General features: G+C 42.8%; 2 protein-coding genes and 1 long non-coding RNA gene across 8 annotated transcripts in view; 1 reads left to right on the top strand and 2 right to left on the bottom strand.

Moving 5' to 3' along the window:
- Nucleotides 1–1,964: 1,964 nt before the first annotated feature.
- On the top strand, nucleotides 1,965–10,198 carry COX4I2 (cytochrome c oxidase subunit 4I2). Of its 2 annotated transcripts, XM_074292799.1 has the most exons (6): nucleotides 1,985–2,585; nucleotides 2,773–2,808; nucleotides 4,065–4,161; nucleotides 6,964–7,125; nucleotides 8,511–8,642; nucleotides 9,873–10,198. In XM_074292799.1, exons 1-6 carry the CDS (start codon nucleotides 2,427–2,429, stop codon nucleotides 10,007–10,009), a joined length of 723 nt encoding a protein of 240 aa, XP_074148900.1. In that variant the 5' UTR covers nucleotides 1,985–2,426; the 3' UTR covers nucleotides 10,010–10,198. The 2 variants fall into 2 exon arrangements, with proteins under 2 accessions (XP_074148901.1, XP_074148900.1); XM_074292800.1 differs by lacking the exon at nucleotides 8,511–8,642 and having other exon boundaries at nucleotides 1,965–2,585.
- An 893-nt stretch (nucleotides 10,199–11,091) lies between these two features.
- Nucleotides 11,092–22,883, bottom strand: part of BCL2L1 (BCL2 like 1) — a 45,420-nt gene continuing 33,628 nt past the window's right edge. For all 5 annotated transcript variants that reach the window (XM_074292805.1, XM_074292803.1, XM_074292802.1 and 2 more), the window contains exon 3: nucleotides 11,092–13,255. In XM_074292805.1, the coding sequence (XP_074148906.1) occupies nucleotides 13,118–13,255 (138 nt within the window). In that variant the 3' untranslated portion in view covers nucleotides 11,092–13,117. The remainder of the gene's footprint in view (nucleotides 13,256–22,883) is intronic.
- The window catches only part of LOC141557317 (uncharacterized), a 36,694-nt gene continuing 31,101 nt past the window's right edge, over nucleotides 17,291–22,883 (bottom strand). The window contains exon 3 of the long non-coding RNA XR_012486762.1: nucleotides 17,291–20,418. This is a non-coding gene — a long non-coding RNA (uncharacterized LOC141557317). The remainder of the gene's footprint in view (nucleotides 20,419–22,883) is intronic.

The raw sequence follows: 22,883 nt of genomic DNA, 5'->3' as shown, positions 1-22,883 counted from the left end.
TGTATACTTTAGTTCCATTTTGTCTAACAGATATTTGCACAAAATTCTTTGACTGTAAACTCTGTGAGAGCAAGGACTAGGTCTCATTCTTCTCTAGACTTACCTTAATAGCAATAGTTAGAATTTAAGCATTTTAACACTTGCAAAATGCTTTATATATAATCTCATTCAAACTGCAAAAAATAACCCAGTTATGTAAGTGCCGTTATCATCCCCATTTTACAGAAGGAAACTAAGCCTGAGAAGAATTAAGTAAATTTACCTAGAGTCAAACAGCTAATAAAAGTGTCTGAGACAAAATTTAAACCCAAGTCTTGCCAATTCTAAATCTAGTATTCCAGTATACCATAGCTGCTTCCTCTCATGTAAACACATGCTCAGCAACCTTGGGAAAGATAAAATAATTAAAAAAAAAATCAAGTTCTAGGCATGGTATTATCTGGGGGAGAAACAAAGACTGAAAAAAAATCTACTGGGCACTTACATTCTGATAGTCAAATAAGTATTCTGTATACTTAAGTGGAATCCCTCATAATTGTTGAGTACCTGAGCAACCAGTAGGTATTAATTGACACTTCAAAGATCTTCGGTTTCATTGCCATAAGTAACCCTGTCCAATCCTTACTACGTAGTGTCAGTGAGTTGTAGTCATTACCCAGTAACCAAAATGTTGAGCTTCTCTGAACTTAGTCTGGTCCTTGAGTGACAGACATATAGTCTATCCTGGCTTGTGTTTAGTCTTTCCAGCTTGATAGGACCTGACTTGACTTTTGCTTGACTGATATGTTCTTTAAGAACCCAGGACTTTATGGTAAAAAAGCAATTAAAATATCTATATACTTTGTCCCAAAGCTCCCAATGCTAGGCACATAAACTAAGGAGGTCAGAGGCAAAAAGAAAAATCCTATATACAACAAAATATTCCACAAAAATAAATCGCATCTATTAAGTGAATTGTTATTAAGGACTTATTATGCACTCTACTACTAAATGCAAGGAATATCAATATCAGCAAGAGGAAAAACAGTTCCTGCCCTAAAGAAGTTTACATTCTAATAGAAGAGAATACATAGAAAAGGAAGTTGAAAAGAGGAGTAGGCAGCGAGATAGAAGTTACCTGAAGGAGCACGATGGAGAAAATCCAGAGAGTTGGGAGTGGAACCGGAGAGAACAAAGGATATGAATGACCTGGGCACTTTTCTCAAAATGGAGCTTTGGCAACTTTCACATGTTCTTCTCATATATTCCTTTTAAGGAGGAATCTGGAAGTATTGGGTTGAAATAAACAAAAGTTTAGCATTTTTGAGTTAGGGATCACAAGCTGAAATAGGCCCACGGTAAAATAAGTTCTGTGACAGCAGTTTTCTTATTCTTCGGTTCCTGCTGTTTCTTTTGACAATTTCCCTTTCTCAATAAAAGTTCACTCACATTCCTGGTATCCACTTTACTATGTTATAGAAGCTACATGTAATCACCTGAATACAAATGTTGCTTTTTGACAAATTAAAGTATAGGTCATTTCTTAAGATGCTAGAATAAAGTTAACATTGGAATACACCAGGCCAAGCTTAACATTTTTAGTACTTTTCCATGCAGGTTTGTTTACAATGAGAAAGTGCCATATTTATCCAATAATCTTGTGATGGAGAGAGCCATCTACACCCAGAGAGAGGACTGTGAGAACTGAGTGTGGACCACAACATAGCATTCTCACTCTTTTTGTTGTTTGCTTGTTTTTTGTTTTCTTTCTCATTTTTTCCTTTTTGATCTGATTTTTCTTGTGCAGAAAGATATTTGTGGAAATACGTATAGAAGAATTTTCCATGTTTAATATATACTGGCTCACTTGCTCTCTAGGGGAGGAGGTGGGGGGAAGGGAAGGAAAAAATTTGGAACACAAGGTTTTACAAGGGTGAATTTCGAAAATTATCTCTCTATATATGTTTTGAAAATAAAAATCTTTAATAATTAAAAAAACTCCAATCATCATATACCACCAGTTATGGTGTATGATTTCCCATTTCCCAATTGATGGGCATCTGATGCCAGTTCTAACAATAACTAACTCTATGTGCTTGAGCAAACCACTTCCCCTCATTAGGACTCTAGTTTAAATCTAAGGTCACTTTTACCTCTAGTCTTCAAGTTCTAAGACTGAGTTACTTCACCTTTGACATTCTATGTCCTAAGGCCTCTTCTTATTCTAGCATCCTGTGATCTAAGATTCTTCCTGCTCTAATATTCTATATTCTAAAGTATTTTTCTGATGTTGTATGTTCTAAGGATCCTTCCTGCTCTGACATTCTGTATTCTAAGGCCCTTCCAATGCTAACATTCTATGTTCAAGGCCCCTTTTCTACTCCATTATGTGTTCTATGATCCTTTCCAGCTGTAAAATTCTGTAAAGTCCGTTAGTTTTATCCCAGATGCTTAATGGCCTTGGCTTATCCCCTCCCCACAACTGTGCTCGGTATATTGGGGATGGGCGTGAGGAAGTGCTTTCAGGCCTAGGAAGAGTGGGTGGGGAATGTGGCCTGACCCCTACATCCCTGCAGATCTCTGTCCCTCCCAGCGCCTCGGCCCAGGTTTGTTCCCATGTGGGGGAGGGGTGGGAAGTTGCAGTCAGTGGCGTCCTGGGACTTGTCCCTGCCACAGAGAAGTGGGAGGATGGGGGTAGGATGGGAGGGAGGGAGGGAGAAGAGGCTGGGCTCTGGCTCTTGTTCCACCCACCCTTAGGAGCAGCTGTTCTCCACCTCTCTTTCTCCCTGGAAGAATAAGCCGAGTCGTCCTGCCCTGATGGCACCAGCGGTAAGTTCAGAGTTGGGAGAAAGGGAAAGGGACATAGAAAGGGGGACCAGCCATCTAATCCCGGGATGGAGAGAGTTGTGGGATGATGGGAATTATAGGTTTCTTTTCTCCAACTAAAGGTGGCTAATCTTTCTCTGTTTCCAGATGTTAAGAACTGCTCCTAGCACCCAGACATGGGGGACTCTCTCCCAGTGCCTGGACATGAGTCTTTCTGTCCATAGATGTGGGTACCTCACCTACATCCCTAGAAGTCACAGATATGGTGGCTCCTCCCAACCCCCCAAGTACGGGGAGCCCTTTTATCCCTTTTGGGATAAGGAGAATCTGAAGATGGTTTGGGTTTGGGCAAGCTTCTTTCAGGGTGCTAGGATGGGCCTGTGCTGTGTATGCATGTGTGTTTGTGTGTGTGTGTGTGTTTTGAAAAACACTAATAAATCCAATAAATGTGCCTTTCCCTTCCTAGGTGGCATTGAGCACGTAAGCTGACAATTACTAGGGCCTGCAAGACCAGAGACAGAACAGATGCTGGGAGCTCAGTGGGGAGGGGGGGCGGATCACAGGCCATACCTAGACCTGGAAGTTGAGCAGCCAGGCCTAAGCCAGCACCTCCCATACTCACCCTATTCTGGACAGGAGTCAGGTTCCTAGGATGTTGGGGATAGGAGGGCTTTTAGAGCCTCTCCGGTTTAATTCTCTATTTCTAGAGCGAGGGAAAGGATCACATGAGTGAGTGGTAGAGAGAGGGACAGAACCAGGTCACCGAACATTCCGTCCCATGTACTTTTCCATCACACCTGGCTACTTTAAATACTCCCTGGAGTCAGAACTCTACCTGTTTCAAAGAGGGAAAACTGAGCAAGAAAAAGAGAGCACGTTTTAAGAAATAATCCATGAATCACCTTGTATCAAATTTAACAAAATGAGGGAAAATTTGGTGGGAGAGGCAACTGAGTAGCTTTAGCTCTTGGGAGGACTCTGGGAGGGGATAAGGAGCCTCACCCTGCCCAGCTTCCTTCGGCCAGCAGGCAGGAGCAGCAGAGAAGAGGGGTCTGTCCCTTGACGGTATGGTACAGGCGTGGAGTCTGCACTTCAGAATGGATTTTCATGAGCTCAGAGCCCTGCTGCTCCTTCCCCTAGGTCACGGATAGAAGAGCATCCCAGTTGTGGGGAGTGAACCTCTTCTCTTGTGTGTATGTGTGGGAGGAAGTCCCAGGCGTGTGTCTCCTCCCTAACTGCCTGTGCCCTTTTTCCTGCAGATGCTTGTTCTGCCCCGCTCTTCCTGGGTCCCCTTGGTAAGGAGAGGAGCCTTTGGGGTTAGAAGTATCCGGCAGGCTCATGGCTCAGGAGACACTGGTAAGGTCCACACCAGCCATGCCCGAGGTAGTTCCCCAAGGTTCCCAAGAGGTCACCTGGCATGGGGGAGGGGTAATGAAGATGAAGAGAGATTTAAAGGAAGATGGGGACTAGAGTAGGAAGATAGCATCAGGAGACAGATTTTGGCAGTTAAGTTTGGAATGACGCAGTTGAAATCTGTCTGGAGCCTTTCAGAGCTCATTCCTGCCCGTTGTCTCTTCTCTCCATTGCTCTTTCCTCTTTCCCATGGGGCCCTAAGCCTGAAGAGTTCAGTTCCCAGGGCCATGAACGTAGGAGCAATGAGCCGAGTTCCTACAGGAAATGCAGCTGGCTCTGGGAACTGTCGTCTCAGAGATCTTGCTCTTCCATGGACCCAGACGCCATGGCCACCAACTTGGCCAGGCCCTTTGGCTTGTCACCTGCTTCCAGCACTTAGTACAGTGCCCGGTGCCTAGGAGGCACTACGCAGATGTTTGCTAACTTGATTTGTCCAGAGAGGAGCATCTTAGGTTGGCCTGGGCCAGACTTGAGCTGAAGAAGGGGGCCTTTTGAACACAGAGTAAACCAAGAAGATGGAACCTGAGTCCTTTTTTCTGGGACTCAGTGGGAGGAGATGTTCTTCTGGTTATTAGTCTTCACATTTGCAGAGAACAAGAGGAGGGCCCTTGTGTGAAAGCAGGTTGAGTCTTCAGTTAGACAAAACCATGCTGATTCTCAGAAGTATAAGATGGCTGAGGTCACAGAGCGTTTCTCCCAAAGAAAGGATAGGATAGCAGAGCTTTGTCCTGAAGAGTACAGAAACTTCCTGAAGCCAGGATCCTAGCCCATATGAAAGGCCCCTTTCAGAAAATGCTTAAGCAGCCACAGGAGACCTTTCCGGGGTGAGGGTCTGACATGCTTATGGGATATCTCTGAGATCACTCAACAGATAGGGCCGATTCTCAGAATAATGATACAGTGACTCAAACAGGCATTTATTAAGTACTTATTATGTGCAGGGGTACTGTAAAAAGCAAAACATTTCTCTTCTCAAGGTAACTTCCTCACGGGGGAGAAAATGGGCATGCATAGGTACTTACAAAACAGGTAGGTAACCTTGTGGGAAGAGGCTCTAGCAGCTTCTCTCAGGGACCAGGAAAGGTCTCCCACAGAAAATGGTTCTGAGGCTCCGTCTGGAAGGAAACGAGATTCCAAGGGGTGGAGCTGAGGAGGGGCTTCCAGGCAGGGGAGACACCTGGGACAGAGGCTGAGAGCCAGACATGGGGGGCTGTGGATGAGGAGCAGCAAAAAGGCTGATTCGCTATCTGAACGACATGGTATGTGGAGGGTAGTAGCGGAATAAGGCTGGTAAATTAGGGGAGGGTTGGTTGGGAGGAACTTACAATGCCAGCAGAAAAGTCTAGAATCAGAGTCTAAATTAAAAGGGATCCTAGAGGTCTAGTCCAGCTACTTCATCGTGCAAATGGGGCCCAGGAAAGTGTTTTCTCCAAGGTCACATTGCAAATTAGTAACAGAAACTGACCTCACAGCCCAGAGAGCTTGACTCCTGACACTCCTTCCATTGTACTACCCAATCTTTCAAGAAATATTTGCTGAGCACTGAAGGCATCCCAGGCTCCTTGGAAAATAATGATAGTTATAATAATACAAATAACTTTTAAAAGCTCTTTTTGATACTGCTTTTCAGTTTGCAAAGTCCGTTTGTCAGTTCAACCACAAGCACCACTAATTTTGGGATATTGTTCTTACTAAACCTTAGTAAATAGACGATTCTAAAATTCTAGAAGTTAATTGATTCTGACTAATTGATATCCCCTGATGATGATGGGTAAGAGCTTTTTAATTATAGCAAGAGTAAATGTGATGGAGAAAAGATTAGCCCAGGGTGTTTTCTCATATGTAAAATGGATATAGTAATCTTTGCTCTAGCTCCTGCTCAGATGTTGGGAGGAACTTACTTTGCAAACTGCAGAGTGATATAGAAATGGGGATTAGCAGTATTGTTATGTGTAGATAGAAGGGAAAGGAAATCTCAATGAAGGCTTTTGATATGGGGGAATTGGGGCAGAAGGTAGGAGTTATGTAGAAACAGAATGTTAGAGATAGGAAATCAGGAAGGGAAAAATCATAGGATTTATTGCCTGGAACACAGAACATATGTTTTATGTCAGAGCTGGAAAAGCCCTTAGAACTTAGAATGTTAGATCTGGATAGCACCTTAGAACGCAAAACATCAAAGCTTAAAGGGACTTTAAAACATTCCGCATTAGAATTGGGAAAAACTTCAGGACATAGAATGTTAAAGCTGAAAGAAGCCTTAGAATTTAAAACAATTTTAGAGCTGAAAAGGACCTTAAAGACCACTACACTGTTAAACCACAGAGAGAAAATGTTCTGATTTTATTGAAACATAAGCAAGATATTTCAGAGTTTCACTTGTAAGGATGTGCATCCTTTTCCTAACACATAAGACTGCTGTGAGGAAGGCATTTTATTGCTATAGAAATGCTGGTCACTATTAGCACAAAGTAATCATTTTACAGATGAGAAGACAAAACTAAGAGGGGTGGGTGGTCTGAGCCAAAATGAAGAGGGAAGAGTGGGAGGTAAGAGGGCAGAAGATGAAAAGGATTGGATGACAAAAAGGATGCAAGCCTCTTCCTGCAGAGGTCAATGCTATGAATAGGTGGGGGGCTCTGAGTCCTCCTAGAAAAAGGCTCAGGAAGGGGATGGGGTTTCTGTAGAAGGGAATCTTGTGGCAGGCTCCTCCTTCCTTCCAGCTCAACCTCCTTTCGGTCCTAGCCTGCAGCCAGAAGATGCCTCCGTATACAAACTACCATGCAGAACGCAATTACCCCATGCCGGATGAGCCCTTCTGTAGTGAGCTGAGCCCCCAGCAGCGGGCGCTGAAGGAAAAGGAGAAGGGATCATGGAAGCAGCTTACGGAGGCTGAGAAAGTGGCCCGTAAGTCCTGGGCCGGGGGGGGGGGGGGGGGGGGGGGGGGGGGGAGGATCTGCCTGGGAGGGATGGGAAGAGAGTGAGGGTGGAACAAGGCCCAGTGGGCTGGAGGTGTGGAGCTGTATGGTTTTAGTCAAGCTCACCAATGGTTTGGGAGAGTGTGAATTAGCAGAGGGGCTGTGAAGCAGCTCTTCTCCACATTCATTTAGTTGGGTCTCATTTTGAGACAGAAGAGGAAACTCCATTCCTCTATAGGGAGGAGAGGAGTAGGTTGGTATACAGACAGTGGTGTAGAAATGGACAGCGTTAGGAAACAGAAGCCAAGGGTTATGGAAAAAACACCAAGTTAGCTAGAGGAGTCCAATTGGAATTCCACATCAGCCTCGTCATATCTGTGTAAACTTGGACAGCGACTTTCCCTAGCGTGGACCTTGGTTTCCTCCTGGAAAATAATGAGGTGGGATGGGCTGAATGGCTTAAATGGTTTCTAAAGTCCTGACCATTCTAAAGTCTATGATCCTACCTGTTAACAGAAATATCTTAAAACAATAGTAGCTTTCATTTCTATGGCACTCTCAAGTTCACAAAACACCTTTCCTTACAAGAACACAGTGAGGAAAGCAACCCAAGTATGATTTGAGCCACATTACAAGGGAGGAAAACTGAGGTCCAGAAGTGACTTGCCTAAGTCCACATAGATAAAGGTGTCAGACTTGGGCCTTTAGATTCTGGGCCAGAGCGCTTTTCATTGCCCCAATACTGCCATTGTCCAATATGGAATCACAGACTTAAAACTGCATGGGACCTGAGAAGCCATTTAGTCTATCCCCCCATTTTACAGATGAGGAAATTGAGGATCAGAGAGGAAGTGACTCCCAACAGTAAATAGTACAGCTGACTCCAAATTCAGAAGTCTTTCTCCTAAACCTCTCATTCTGGAATGGCTACGTGGACCCAGCCCTCTGTATCTGTAAGGATACATCCAAGCCATCCAGGAGGAGGCAGGAGAAGAGAGACCAAAGTTAGGACATTTACACTGAGGGCTAAACGAGGGGATAGAAATGTAGGAGCTGCAGGGAAGAATAGGTCCTCGTGGACCTGGGAAGGCTTCTCAGGGAAGGCAGGTCGTAAACCTTTGAAGATGAGGAAGATTTGAGGGTAAAGAGGGGAGAGGTATGTATATCAAGTTTAAGAAATCTGGTAGAGCAAACGACAAGCAGAGGTATTACCTGCTTTAGGGGGTTTCCCCTGAATCACTTAGAGAAGAGGGGAATGGAAGGAGCCATGGTGGAGGCTCTCTGACCTCTACTCCCTCAGCTGTAGATAAGGAGTGGTCCAGAACGCAGGGACATCCAGAACCCTAAGGACCACCCTTACCCCTTTGGTCCCAGTTTATCGCATGCAGTTCCATCAGACCTTTGCAGAGATGAATCGACCATCCAATGAATGGAAGACGGTGTTGGGGGGAGTCTTTTTTTTCTTTGGCTTCACTGGACTCCTGATATGGTGGCAGCGGCTATATGGTGAGTGACTGCTTAGATAGGGACACAGCCTGGTGAGTGAGTTTTAATTTCCCCACTACCTCCTCAAGCCCCACTATTTCTGGGACCTTCTTTGCAGTTGGACAAGTAAAGCATAGATATGGGGAGGTTTTAATCAGTGTTAGCTAAAACCATAGATTTAGATGCAGTTGAGAGAGGGGTGTCTTTGAAAATAGGGACTTATTCTTAGAAGTATTTTATAAGAGTCTCAATCCATTCCCTTCCCCATAACTATAAAGAGCTTAATACCCAGAGTTTAGAGGTGGAGAAGTCATTGGTTCATAGGATTGATGGAAGAGTTCTTAGAACATAGAATGTCAAAGCTGCAGGTCTTTAGGAGGGAAAGGAACAAGCATTTATTATATGCTCACTATGTCAGAGAGACCTTATGCTAAGTGCTTAACAAATATTATTTCGTGTGATCCTTACATCATCTCTTTGGGCATTTATTATCCCCATTTTCAAGTAGGAAGACTTTTTTTAATGTCCAAAAATGTCATGGATGCCTACATGATAGTAATCCCATTAATTCCGTTGATTGAAAAAATACATGATTTAAAAAAACACAATATAAAGATGAATAAAAATCAGTAGAGTTTAAATTAATATGTATTTTATTAAATACATATAGATAACTATAGACATTTGGAAAATAATTACATTTGGGTTATTAAGTCTACAGAAGGCATGTTCATTATGTATGTTTTTGCAGACCCCTGCAGTAACTCCAATTACCACCAATGATGGGGAACCACTACCTTCGAAAATATAATTATAATATATAATTATATTTATATAATTATATATTATATATATAATTATAATACAGAATGTTAAGAGTTAGTAGGTCTCATAGTTAGTGATAGAGTCAGAACTAGAACCCAGGTTTCTGAATTCCCAGACCATTGCTCTTTTCTTCTCATGGTGATAGGAGGGAAAAGTAAATATTCCAGAAACACATGTAGCTGGCCAAGGGGCTGAAAAGGGGCAAGCAGATGTAGAAAGCCACACCCTTCCCTGTCCCCTGCACCAATCCTTCCCCCCAACGCACACGTACACATACTCACTGCATCTCACTCCTAACCCCATTCCAAGCTGAGCCTGGAGCTTTCTTGGAGAGCGCCTACTTCATACCCCATCTCAGCCAGCACTCATGGCCCTGGGGAGGCTGAGACCCATACTTGTATAAAGATACCCTCCTCCCCTTTCCAGTGTTTCGGGAGAAGCCCATCACACTATCTGAAGACTGGAAGTCGAAACAGTTGCAACGAGTATTGGACATGAAGGGAAATCCAATTCAAGGCTTGGCTTCCCGGTGGGACTATGCTCGGAAGGAGTGGAAGAAGTAACTCTCCACCTGAAATGTCTTGGCTCATGTTTCCAAGTCAATGTAGACCTATCCCCACCCAACTCCATTCTTGGGCTAGCCCCTACTGGCTGCTTCTATTCGTTTCACCTCCCTTCCTTTCCTTCTTTTCCTCCATCTGCACTTCTCTTCCTGCACCCTTTTACCCCTCAGTAAAGAAATATCAAAACTGGTGCCTGGCCTTCTTAGAATATAATTTAGTTAATGAGAATGGCACATATGCGAAGTTAACCAACAAGTCAACTTATCTGCTCAGGGCCCTGTGGTTGGGAGCTCAAACACTAGGAGCTTGGGTGGTAAGGGTAGGTTTCCCGCAGCAAATGGGATTTGCAGTGGTTATTTGACAGAGAGGGAGGGAAAGTTCCATGCAAAGAGAACTCTGAATTTATGAGGTAAAGTATGAGTAGCAAAGAGGCAGGAAAGCCCAAGGTAAGTGTTGGGCACATTGAGAAAACAAAATTGGCTGGATCTGAGGTTCCTAGAATAAAAAACAAAGAATCATAGAAGTTTAGGGACTCAGTCATCTTGGACAAGTTATTTCCCCTCCCGGACAAGCTGATAGATGAAATACGTTTAATATGTATTGGCAGCTCATTCCAGCAAGGGAGCCTGATTGAGAAGGCTTGGGGCCTTTTTATAGATGAAGAGGCCTGGAGGTTGTGAGGCGCTTAGCTAAGGGCGCACAAGTAGCAGAATCAGGACTCGCTCCCAGGCACTCTGGTTCTCAGCTTCAGCACTCTTTTCACTGCACCACATTTGTGCAAAGGCAATGGCTAAAGGAGGCTGGTGTCCAGTGGTCTGCATGTGACAGTTCCAGCAGCATCCACAAGAGGGCAGCTGAATCCTATCCTTTCCACAAAAGAGTGGGTAGAGGTTGAGGTAGGGATCAGGCCCAAAGGGAATGAGCTTCCTGCACATTCCAGGCAGAAATAATACCCCTAAAGGCCCATCTCTGAGTCCCTGGGAGTGAGATCGGAGACACGGAAGAAGGGGAACTGCTCGATTCCCACCGCCCTCCACCCTGGACCTCCCTTTTGGACTGCCCCATCACTCAAGAAGCACTCGCTACCAGCAAATCAAACACATTTTATTAGTTGAACTGCACTTCCACCATCACACAGACTACTTCAAAGAGTCAGGATATGGGGGGGGGGGGGGGAAGACCACTAGGCCTGGGCTGGGGAGTAATCAGTCTCCCTATGCCTAGGGGCACTGAAGAGGGAGGATGGGGTTAAATGGGGGAAGGGGGAACCATCTCCCCATGCGTTCACCACAGCGCAGCCCTGCAGAGCCTCACATAAATACAGACACGCTTAACAAAAATAGTATATCATCTTCACAAGGAATAAAAACTAATCTCAAATATATACAGCAAAGACAAGACTATGATACAGGGGCAAGGTGGCAAGGGGAGGGGAGGGGGGTGGGGGCGGTGAGGAATTGGCTGATCCATCAATTGGGATTCAGGAAAACATTTTTCATGGTGGGTGGCGCCACTTACATGACAGACCAGACCTGTGTGAGAAGCCACAGGTTGGCAGGCTGTGGGAAGGGACAAACAGCCTGGCCTGGTTAAGCAGTAAGCACCCTAAATAGGAATTCTGAAAGCTCAGGGAGGGAGGTGGTTTGGGGGATGGCCTGAAAGGGAAGGTAGTGGTGGAGTCAAATCTTTCTCAGGACCAAACTCCCTTTCCTATCCCTCCCCTTTTCTATTCACCAAGCAAACAGGATCTTAGAGATCCGCTAGTCCACCTTCTTATTTGATAGAACACTTGAGGCTCAGCAGACTGATTTGCTCAAGGTCATAGAGCTCCATAGCTGAAATTTGGACCAGCTCTTCTAAATTCTAGGTCCAGTACTTACTCCACTAGAACATGCCATCTTAAATGAGAGGTATCTCAGAGCCCCTGTGAGTACCCCCGGGGATTGCTAGCATCTCTTCACCTTTGGGTCTGAGTTGCACCTGTTTATCTGGGCACTGTTGAAAAATGATTCAGGAGAGAGGCAGGTCCACATTCTCTTGGGATCTCCAACTACTAAGCTGACTAAGGAAAACAGCTGTAAACAGCTCTCAGCTGCTTCTTTTCCTGGGTCTCTCCTATAACTCCTGTTTTTTCTTGATGGGCAGGAACTAAATGTGAGAGAGGAGAGAGAAGCCTATTCATCAATTCTAGAACTCAGATATGCTTTTGAACTGACACCCATCATTACCTTCCCTCTGCAAGCCCACTAACATCAGCAAAAAATATTGGTCCAACTGACCAGCCAAGACAGTCAAGGTCAGGGCAGGTCACTTTCCTGAGACACTTTGGGTCACCTGTATGACTGGATTCCTAGGCTACCTCTGAAGGTGGTGGGTGGGACAGAAAGAGCAGCATGCTTAGGAGAGGTGCCTGAGGGTGGCCAAACCTGGCGATCTAGAACCTGTGACAACTAACTACAGGGTTACACAAGCAAGCCACCCACCCCCTGCTTCAAGCAGGAAGTCCTTAGAGAAAATCTGTCTTTAGTAATAGAGAGGCCTGGATCTGAGAATACCTCTTCTTGGCCCTTCACAACATTAAGCACTGCAAGGGGAATCAAATTATCCATTCTGATAACACAAAAATAAAAATGAAGTTGATTTATTCTTTTTTTTTTCCCTGGAAAAGTTCTATGGGTATTTTTATAAAGGTTTTTTGTTTGTTTGTTTGTTTGCTTTTTTTTGAGATTTTTCTTGATTTGGTCAGGTTAGGGGAAAGGCCCAGCTCTAGAAAGTCTGAGGGAGGAGAGAGGTCATGACTAGAAAGCCAGCACCCACAGTGTGGTAAAAGGTTCAAAAAGTTGCATGGTTTTTTTTGTGTGTGTGTTTTTGTTTTTTGGAGGACTTAAGAGATTCAACAGAAAAAGGGCCCAAGGGTCTCAGATAGAATACCACTGAGAACCTTAAGAGGAGGGAAGGGGATGGGGACAGTAGGAAAAGGCCTGGTTTGGCCCCACGTGATACAAGTCAGCTGCATGTAGTGGATTTCCTCTGTGTCAGGACAGGGTACAGGCCATGATGGTTGGAGTGGGTGGATCAGAGAGGCTTCAAGGTAGATTCAGTGTATGGTCACTTCCGGCTGAACAGAGACCCCAGCAGGACTACACCAGCCACTGTCATGCCAGTCAGCAGCCATCTGTTGAATCGTTCCTGGCCCTTCCGGCTCTCTGCTGCTGCATCATTCCCATAAAGCTCCACGAAGGTGTCCTGTAGGGAAGAAAGGACTTGTTGGGAGCAGTTGCAACTAGGAGTCAAAGAAAACTGAAACCCAAAGCATTATCTGTGGGAAAAGGAGAAAGACCAAGGACTTTCTTGCTTACAGGAATATAGTACTCACTAGTCTTTAATGAGGTCCATTTTTATTTCCCAATCCAGCCCACAAAAACACCTCTGAACCACCAGTAGCAAAGTAATGTAACTGAGTTGCTTTGTTCCCACAATATCAGACTGAGGGCAGGATAAAAGGCCTGTTTTCTAAAGCTCAGAGAGGACATCAGTTTACTTACTAATCATGGGAGATAGTATGGAATAATAAAAGAAACACTTGACTGAGTAAACTGGATTCTGCCGTCTATTAAGTATAACTCTGGGTAAGCCATTTAACCATTGCATTGGCATCCTCATTTCACTGAATGCTAGAACAAGAAGGTCCTTAGAATATGTAAGTACAAAGAACATGGAATATCAAGACTAGAGAGGAATTTTGGGATATTAGATGGAATGAGAGAGAAAAAGGGGAGCACAGAAGAGAAGAAATAGAGAAAAGAGAATATCAGAAAAGGAAGGGCTCACAGAATATTAGTGCTGTTGATGAGCTGGAATGAATATCAGAGTTGAAAAGGATATTAGAACATAGAATAGAAAGTGTCTAAGTTAGGAAAGACTTTGGATATCATCTAGTTCAACCCCTTCATTTTAAAGAAGGGAAAATTGAAGTCCCAGAGAGACTTACTCAATATTACAGCTGAGGTTGAGATGAGAACCCATTCCACCAGTACTCATTTTATTTTTTTCTAAGCAGGCTTTCTCTTTAAAAAATGGGGATAACAAAACAGTGTTCCCTGATGCTATTGGTGGAATTGTGAAAGAATCCAACCATTCTGGAGAGCAATCTGGAATTATGCCCCAAAAGTTATCAAACTGTGCATACCCTTTGATCCAGCAGTGCTACTACTGGGCTTATATCCCAAGGAAATACCAAAATGTTTGTGGCAGCCCTTTTCGTAGTGGCTAGAAACTGGAAAATGAACGGATGCCCATCGATTGGAGAATGGTTGGGTAAATTATGGTATATGAATGTTATGGAATATTATTGTTCTGTAAGAAATGACCAGCAGGATGAATACAGAGAGGCTTGGAGAGACTTACATCAGCTGATGCTGAGTGAAATGAGCAGAACTAGGAGATCATTATACACTTCAACAATGATTCTGTATGAGGATGTATTCTGATGAAAGTGGATATCTTCAACATAGAAAAGAGCTAATTCACTTCCAATTGATCAATGATGGACAGAATCAGCTGCACCCAGAGAAGGAACACTGGGAAATGAGTGTAAACTGTTAGCATTTTTTGTTTTTCTCCCCAGGTTATTTTTACCTTTTGAATCCAATTCTTCCTTTGCAACAACAAAATTCAGTTCTGCACATATATATTGTACCTAGGATATACTATAACATATTTAATATGTATGGGAATGCCTACCATCTAGGGGAGGGGGTGGAGGGAACGAGGGCAAAAATTCGGAACAGAAGGGAGTACAAGGGATAATGTTGTAAAAAATTACCTATGCATATGTACTGTCAAAAAAATGTTATAGTTATAAAATTAATAAAATAAAAAAAAAAAAGTGTTCCACCTCCCCAGAAGGTAATTGAGAGATAATGAATGGATTGCACATCTACAAATGCAAGAAATCAAGGATGCATGGTATCTAGATGGTAGGTGGAGGAAGAAGAGAATAGAAGAGCTATGCAGGCAGAAAAAAATAAGGCTAGAGATACAGAGGGGAAGTAGGCACTGTGTTCAGTCCCTCATTCAAACCTTTGGATAACTGACTGAGAAGACAACAATTTGATGGTTCTGCTGATGGATGGAATCTCGAGAGAGGAGTGTACAATGGAGTAGGAAGGGATAAAATTTAGCTAGTTGTGGATGCACAACCATGACAGCTCCAAGGAGAAAAGCAGATTCTCACTATCAAACCCCAAACCCCATATTAATCAATGATACCAGCCAAGCTCTTATGGACTTCCTACCTGTTTAACTCGTCCTCTAGCAGAACTCCTCCAAATAACCTGAACTTTAAGGATCCTGTTCTTCCTCAATTCATTTCTTGCACTTTCTTAAACCTATCTTAGCATGCACTTCCAGAAAGTCTTCTTAGACTACGCTCAAAATACCTTTACTGCATTCCATCCCAGCACTTAATTTGGGCTATCTATATTTATACCCATCTTCCTTAGAAATCTATTAAAGAAATTACCCAATGCTACTGGATAGCAGGATCTTCTCCTTGCAAACCCAGAGCAGATATCCAATGGCAGGGTCCATAACTTCCCTTTTATGCTTACAATATATACTCATAGGATGATTGGGTGTGAAGGATTGGAAAGGATCTTAGAAATCATTTGAAAAGGGAAGACATTATGAGTCCTGGAAAAGGGACATGATTTGCCCAAAATCATACAGGCAGTAGAAAGCAGCAGAGGCAAAACCTGAAGTCGAGTCTTCTGCCTCCAAAACCAGTATGTGGGTTCTTAGATCTGGGCTCACATGGAGGCTTGGATTAGTAAACTTAAGTCCCTTCTAATTTTTAGATTTAGATTTCAAGCTCAGAGGACACAGAAGACTGACCACCTGCATCCAATAATTACTTTCTGCAGGATCACAGAATGTTAGATCTGGAAGCATTTAATTCAATGCCATTTTACAAAGAAGGAAACAGAAAAGGGGTAGAGAATATTCAGAATCCCACAGTAATTCAGTGGTAAACCAAAAACAGAATTCCAAATCTGTTCTCAGTCCCACTGACTCCAGCCAGACCAACTTTATCCACTGAGGCCAAACATTTCTGGAGCCCCTCCTGTATGGCCTGCCCTTTATTTGGTGCTATGAGATATACAAAAATAACAAAGACACGTTCCCTAATCAAACAATTTATACAGTAATTGGGTATACATATAAAAGGATCACTAATAATAATAGGCAATCTATGCTAGTGTGCTGGCCCAGGCAATAGACTTGGAATCAGAGGGCCTGGGCTCAAAGCTCAACTCTGCCTAGTTGTTTGACCTCTTGGAGCCTCAGGTTCCTCCTCTGTAAAATGAGAGTATTAAAATCCCCTCTAACTCTCAAAGCCATTTATAATGATACAATGGAAAAAACACTGAGTTGAAATCCTTGCTCTGCCATTTAATGTTACCTGTGTGATCTTGGGCAAATGGTTTCACTTCTGCAGGTGTCATCTATAAAATGAAAGGGTTGAACTAAACCCCTAGTTGCTCCCTTCCAGCTATAAATCTACAATCCTATGAATCCATGAGATCACTGTTAGCTGGCACAGTCAGGTAAGACTTCAGAGACAGTAGGATTTGAGCTGAATTTTGAAGGAAAGGCATGATTTAGATAAAGGGATTTAGGGTGGGAAGAAATCTCAGGTCACTGCTCAACAGACCTGAGGAACCAAATACAAAGGCAAACCCACAATGGAATGGGGTATACCTTTGTGAAATAGTGGGTTTTCCATTACTATAGGTGAGCTAGATGCAAATGGACCATTTTTCCTATGAAAGACATCCATAGTTTTTCCTAATCCACAGGGAATGAGAAATCCCAGGCAGAAACCACATGATCTACTTAGTGTCTCTAAAGAATTCAGGTCTCAACTCCAACTCTTCCCAGCTAGAGGAAGAATAAAAAAAAAATCAAGTATAAGTGGGCAGGAAAGACCACTAGATCAAAACCTAGTGAAGCAGAGGTAGGTACCCAATATTCCAGTGAGGCTATTTCCTAACCAAAGGAAGAGATGCCTAGGTTCCTGGCAGGCCCTTTCCTAAGAATTGAGCTAGGAACTACAGGGAATTTTCAGTCTTTGCTGGAACCTAATGAGTAAACAGGCTCATGTCCCCACAGAAACACAAAGCACATACTGTCCAGGAACAGTCACTCAAAGAGGGCAGAGAACAGTAGCTTCGATACAACAACAAACAGCTCACATATTTTCCTCTCTCCCCTTCCCTGCCCTTCTTCCCACCCCACCCCCAAACCCCCAAGCTGTGATGCATTCCTGTCCCAGAGAACATTTAGCTTCTGGAGAGGTAGATAACATGAATTCATTCCAGATAAAATATGCCAGGTTCTCCCTGGAATTTGGATCTTGGGCATAGACCTATGCCCAAAAAGATGGGCTCTGTTTTTCTAATGCAGCTAAGAGGCAATGGGGTGTGGGTATATTTAGCTGTTGGTTCACACAACACCCTTGGAAACAACCACAGCCATTTTCTCTGCTGGCCCAGATAAACAAACAGGGCTGCTAGTCTGGAAAAGCAGAGATAAGCCCCGACCTGCCCCCTTCTCCCCAGGCCTCCCTCCTCACCAATGGCTTAGGTGTTGTGTTAATATTACAACTAGGTTTATGTTTAAGGTGGAGGATTCTTTAGTCACAGGGGCAATGAGAATTTTAAGATTTCTGGGAAGCTCCTAGTGAGGAGGCTTTTGGCTTAGGCCAGGACACTGCTAGGTTAATGGTAACAGTTGCTAAGGGGAAGTATTCAGGGGTTTCTATTAACACAATAATGGATGTCTTCCTTTGCCAAAAGCTCCCAGTTGGTCATCCTGAAAAAAAAGGTTATGGTGTCATTGGAATGGTGGGGCTAGGAAAGATTTTAGAGCATGGAATGTTAAAACCCATGTTAAGAGTTTTAAGGGAACTTTGGACACACAATGTCTGAGCTATTACATTCAGATCACCTCATCCGACCTCTTCATTTGAAAGAGGAAGCTTTTTTCTTCCTTTTTTTTTTTTTTTTTTTTTTTTTTCCTTTTTTCCTTTTTTCTTTATCTAGACATCACCAGCTAGAAGCAGAGCTGAGCCTCAAATCCAGCTATTCAGGCTGCTCACCAGATATCTACCTACACCAGGGTGGGGAACTTTTTTTCTGCCATTGGATATTTATAACATCATTTGTGGGCCAAGCCAAATTATCAACTTAAAGAACTCAATCAGTAGGAGGTTGTTGTCACCTGCAACGGGGCCAGACCAAATACTTTGGCAAGCTTTATATAGCCTAAGGACATTCCCCACCCCTAACTAAACCCTAGGCTACAGCAAGACAGATCTAACTTATTATGGATCTTCAATTTCTACCTTTATCCCTCTCACATCTCTCTTCCTCCTCTCTACTTTGCCAAATCCACTTCCTCCTTGAAATACCATCCCCTTCAGGAAGTCTTTCTTAAATATGCCAGCTCACAGTCATCGCTTCCTCAGAACTCCTAAAGTTCTTCCTACATGTGCCACTCAACGGGTCCTTAGCAGAGACTTCTTGAAACTGTCAGTAATATAGCCTTTCTAGCTAGATTCTGCTTCTCTGCAAGGCTTGTGTTTTGTTTCTTAACATCACACAGCCAGTGTGATGTGTGAGTCTCTAATAACAGAGGCAATATGCTGCTGTATAATGAAAAATGAAATTGACTTGGAGACAGAGAACACAGGTTCGAGTTCTGATTTCAACATGAGCCTCCAACAAGTCACTTCAATGCTGAACCTAAATTTTCACCACTGCAAATGAGGATAATAAAACTTGCACTATCTATGCCTCACAGATGGTTATTTTGGTAAAGCGTTTTGTAAACGAAGCTCTACAGAAACATTTTTCAAGATCCAGATGAAGGCCCATTTCATCTCTGAAGATTTCCCTAACTACCTAAGCCCAAGGTCAACACCTCTTCTGCCTCTTATAGCCTTGCAAACACAAAAGCTTAAGGAATAATCTTCTCTTCAAAGAGGTCACAATCTAACATGTTTTTATTCTGTCTTTCCCAAACAAACTATAAACTCCTTAATGATAAAAGCTATGTCTTATTCCTTGAATGTATCCATAAAGCTCTGAAGACAGAACACAGATTAGGTATGAAACATCCATTCAGTAAAATGTATGTGAACTGGGCAAGGATAAAGAAGATCAAGCAGCAGATTGCAAACCAAGTAACAGAAATGTGGGGGAAAGAGTTCAATCATGTGACCCTGTGGACCATACTATTCATGAAATTTTTTGGACAAAAATACTGGAATAGTTTGCCATTTCCTTTTCCAATGGATTACTATAAATAAAAGTTATTTTTTGCAATTGGGGTTAAGTGACTTGCCTAGGGTCTCACAGCTAGGAAGTGTTAAGTGTAAGAAGTTAAATAATTTGCCAAAGGTCAAAAGGTAAAGGCCAGGTTTGAATTTGGGTTTATCCCAGCCTCTAGGCCCAGTGCTCTATCCACTGTAACCCAGCTGTCTCTTGGCAGAAAGGGTAATAGTGATCAATAGTTGGATTTCAAAGTGATCATACAGCTGCTAAGCTCCTACTTTGTTATCCTCTCCTCCCCACTTTATAGCACATTTTTATGTAAGTTTACAGTATGCTACACATACATACAAAATGTGTGCATGTGTGTATGTGTGTATATCTGCTGATTCTCATATCCTGTGATTCAGAAGTATAAAGATTATTACTATTTTACAATGAGGAAAGAAAGAACTCCATTCTAAGTCACCTAACTAGTGAGTGGCTAATCCAAGTATCCAACTTAAATCTCATCTACAATTCAAGGCACTTTGTAGTATTATTGAATATGAGACTTTCCTTACCTGGACCAAGAGTTGCTCTGTTAGTGGGGGTGATGTTTGGTGAAAGATAAATAACTTATCTGGTAAGTCTCATGAGCTGTTCAATGTAGTGTGTTTATGATGGTGGGAACAAAGCTGACTGATTAAATCTTTGCAGGCAAGGGGACATGAATGGGTGACAGAGAAAAAATATACAATACAGGAATGAAGAGGGAAAATAAAACACTTTTTCTATGTCACCCTCAGGGAACAAACTCCCTTACCAAACCCAACCTGCCCTTCCTCTTGGGTGGTTCCAGAGGGGGCTGGGTCCATTGCTTCCTTCCGGGAGGCTATTTTGGAAAGAGGCAGTCTGGAGAGAGGAAGAGTATAAGGTGGGGGGAGGCAGAAAGTTCCCACATACCCTTTTAATCTTAAATCCAACAAAAAGGCTGTGTCACTTACTGAGTCATTTCCCCTTTCTGTACTTCAGTTTCTCCTTTGAACAAAGGGATGATGATGTCCTTTGGGTTTAAGACTATGTTAGGAGAGTCTTGGGAGACAGCAGGAAGAGAGTGGAAATGGGAGAAATGAAATGTCTGTTTAACACTTCTAACAAATTAGGAGGTCAGGGATTTCACCAACTGACTCACTGATTCAAGAGCTGTTAGAAGGAACCCAGAACATAATTTAGTTCAATATGATCATTTTACAAATTGGAAACTTGAAACTCAAAGAGAAGGAATCCACCTGAGGTCACATAGCTATTAAGAAGCAGACTTGCTACTCCAATCCTGGTTGGTCTAACTTGGGATTAGATCATTTTTCACTACCCACATATCTTTAAATCTCCTTGTTTCCTCTTTCTTTAAGTCAAATATACCAAGTTCCACATTTCAGTAGGACTGGAAGTTTGGGGGGGTTTTGGTGAGGGAGAAGAAAGGAAGAGGATTAGAGAAAGGAGAGGCTTTTTTTCCAGAGTACTGTTATGGACTTGAGGATAAAAAAATGAGACTTTTGGCAAAGAGTTCACCGGGGTTATTATGAGAAAACTGAGGCAAACTGTACGTGGGGAACATATATAAATGGATTTCTTGGTATTGGAAACTAATGAGACAGATCTCTTCATGGCTATCTTTCCCCAACTCTGAGGTTGGCAGCTACCATCCCTTCCCCCTACCTCAACTCAATTAATTCTGAGAAGCCGCCCACACTTGGCATTCTCATTTCTTGGAAAAGGAAATGGGGGCGGGGAAAGGAAAGAGAAGATAGAGAGCTATCAGGCACTACAGACAGTGTTCCAAATCTGCAATATGTCCTCAAGGTTAGTTCGACAATCTTTAGGTCTGACTCCTACTCACTCCAGGACCACATTTGCCAAGGAACAACTCAGGAAGTGGAATGAATGAAGGATACCCTTGGCTGGGGAGACACAGGGCAAGAAAATTATGATGACACGGTGTTAGAAGGCATGAGAGATTGACCTAGCAGATGATAAAAATGTTTATTCTTCTGTACAATGAGGCAGCTGGATCAGTCTCTAAGGCCCCTCGCAGCTGAGGCATTTTATGTTCTAAGAACAAAATTATTTACTTTAAATTAAAAATTACCTTTATCCTTCCAGGATCTGCTCCATGGAATAGACAGGGGCTCGCTGCTATCAGAACTTAAGAGGCATTGTATAGTAGGAAGAGCATCTGATGTAGAGGCAGAGGATTTGAGTTCAAATCCTAGCTCTGTTCTATATTATCTGACTTTGGACAAATAATTGTTCCTCATTGAGCTGTTTCCTCAACTGAGGGATTTTAACCAAACGATAAAGCCCATGATCCTATCAATTTACTACTTTAGTTTATCTTGCATTTTATTCTCCCAACTTGAGAAGGCCTTTGTCTTAAGCATATTTCTAACAATAAATATCTGTCAGTGGATCACTCTCTTTTGAGGAAATGAAACAGGAAAGAAAGGCATACTCTGTCTCCTCCTCAGTCCTATATTCTGCCAACTATTTTGCTAACTTGTGAAAGGCAGGAAGCCCAAAGATACTGTAAATCCATGTTCTATTCTCTACACAAGATTTCTAGGGAAGGGAGACAAAATGGTTCTCTCACCTCCCTTTCTAGGCATCTTTCACTTCTGATTGTCTTCTTACCTCAAACTACCCAGGCTGTTCCGTCTGGTATTAGCCAGAGCATCCTCTGTGCCATTGCCTTCGCCAGAGTTAGCCTTTGCTCAATTCTGCTTCAACTCTCTTTTTCTTATCCCTTTTCATCAGTGTTGATCTTGCCTGAGAGTTTGTGACTGAGAGATGGTCAGAAGACTAGCTGGTATGACTTTGACCTAGTTCTCTCTAGATCTCAGTTTCCTCCTCCACAGAATAAGTGGATTACAGCAAAAAACACTCCAAAAATTTTCCACTCAGTTCTAAAGTTCTGAGTTCCAGTTTCTCAATGTGATTAACTCTTGCATAACTTTGGGCAAACTACCTTCCTTCTCTGGATCTCAGTTTCTTTATTTGCAAAATGAAGAGGGTGGACCAGATGCTTTTTCAGCCCCAATATTCTAAGATCTGTTTAAAGTATTTCACATTAAGTGTATGAATGCTAATAAATGGCTTAAACCTTCCCAAATGTAATCTCTGTAATCCCAAAAGATTCATTAACTAGTGCAATATACAGGAGAATATATTTTTTCTTGCTTTTTCTGATGCAATATAGTAGGCAAACTCTCCCCACTATCACCACAATCACTATAATCATTTAATGTTAGAATTGCAAGGAACCTTAAGAGAAAGAGCACAGAATGAGAAACTGGTTGGTCTGGTAGAAAGAGCCCTGGATCTGGGATGAGAAGTCTGAAATTTCAGTTGAAAATCCTAGCTCTAATACTATGTGCGCTGCTTTTGGACAAATCATTTGGTCTCCCTGGATCATTTCCTCGTTTATAAAATGCTGGTTCGGGACCAGATTATACGATTCTGGTTTCTAAAAGTTTCTTCTGCCTCCATACTAATATCCT

The sequence above is a fragment of the Sminthopsis crassicaudata genome, chromosome 2 (assembly GCF_048593235.1).
Source record: "Sminthopsis crassicaudata isolate SCR6 chromosome 2, ASM4859323v1, whole genome shotgun sequence".
Classification (NCBI taxonomy): Eukaryota; Metazoa; Chordata; class Mammalia; order Dasyuromorphia; family Dasyuridae; genus Sminthopsis; species Sminthopsis crassicaudata.
The sequence above is the reverse complement of the archived record's forward strand: the minus strand, read 5'-3'. Positions and strand labels throughout refer to the sequence as shown.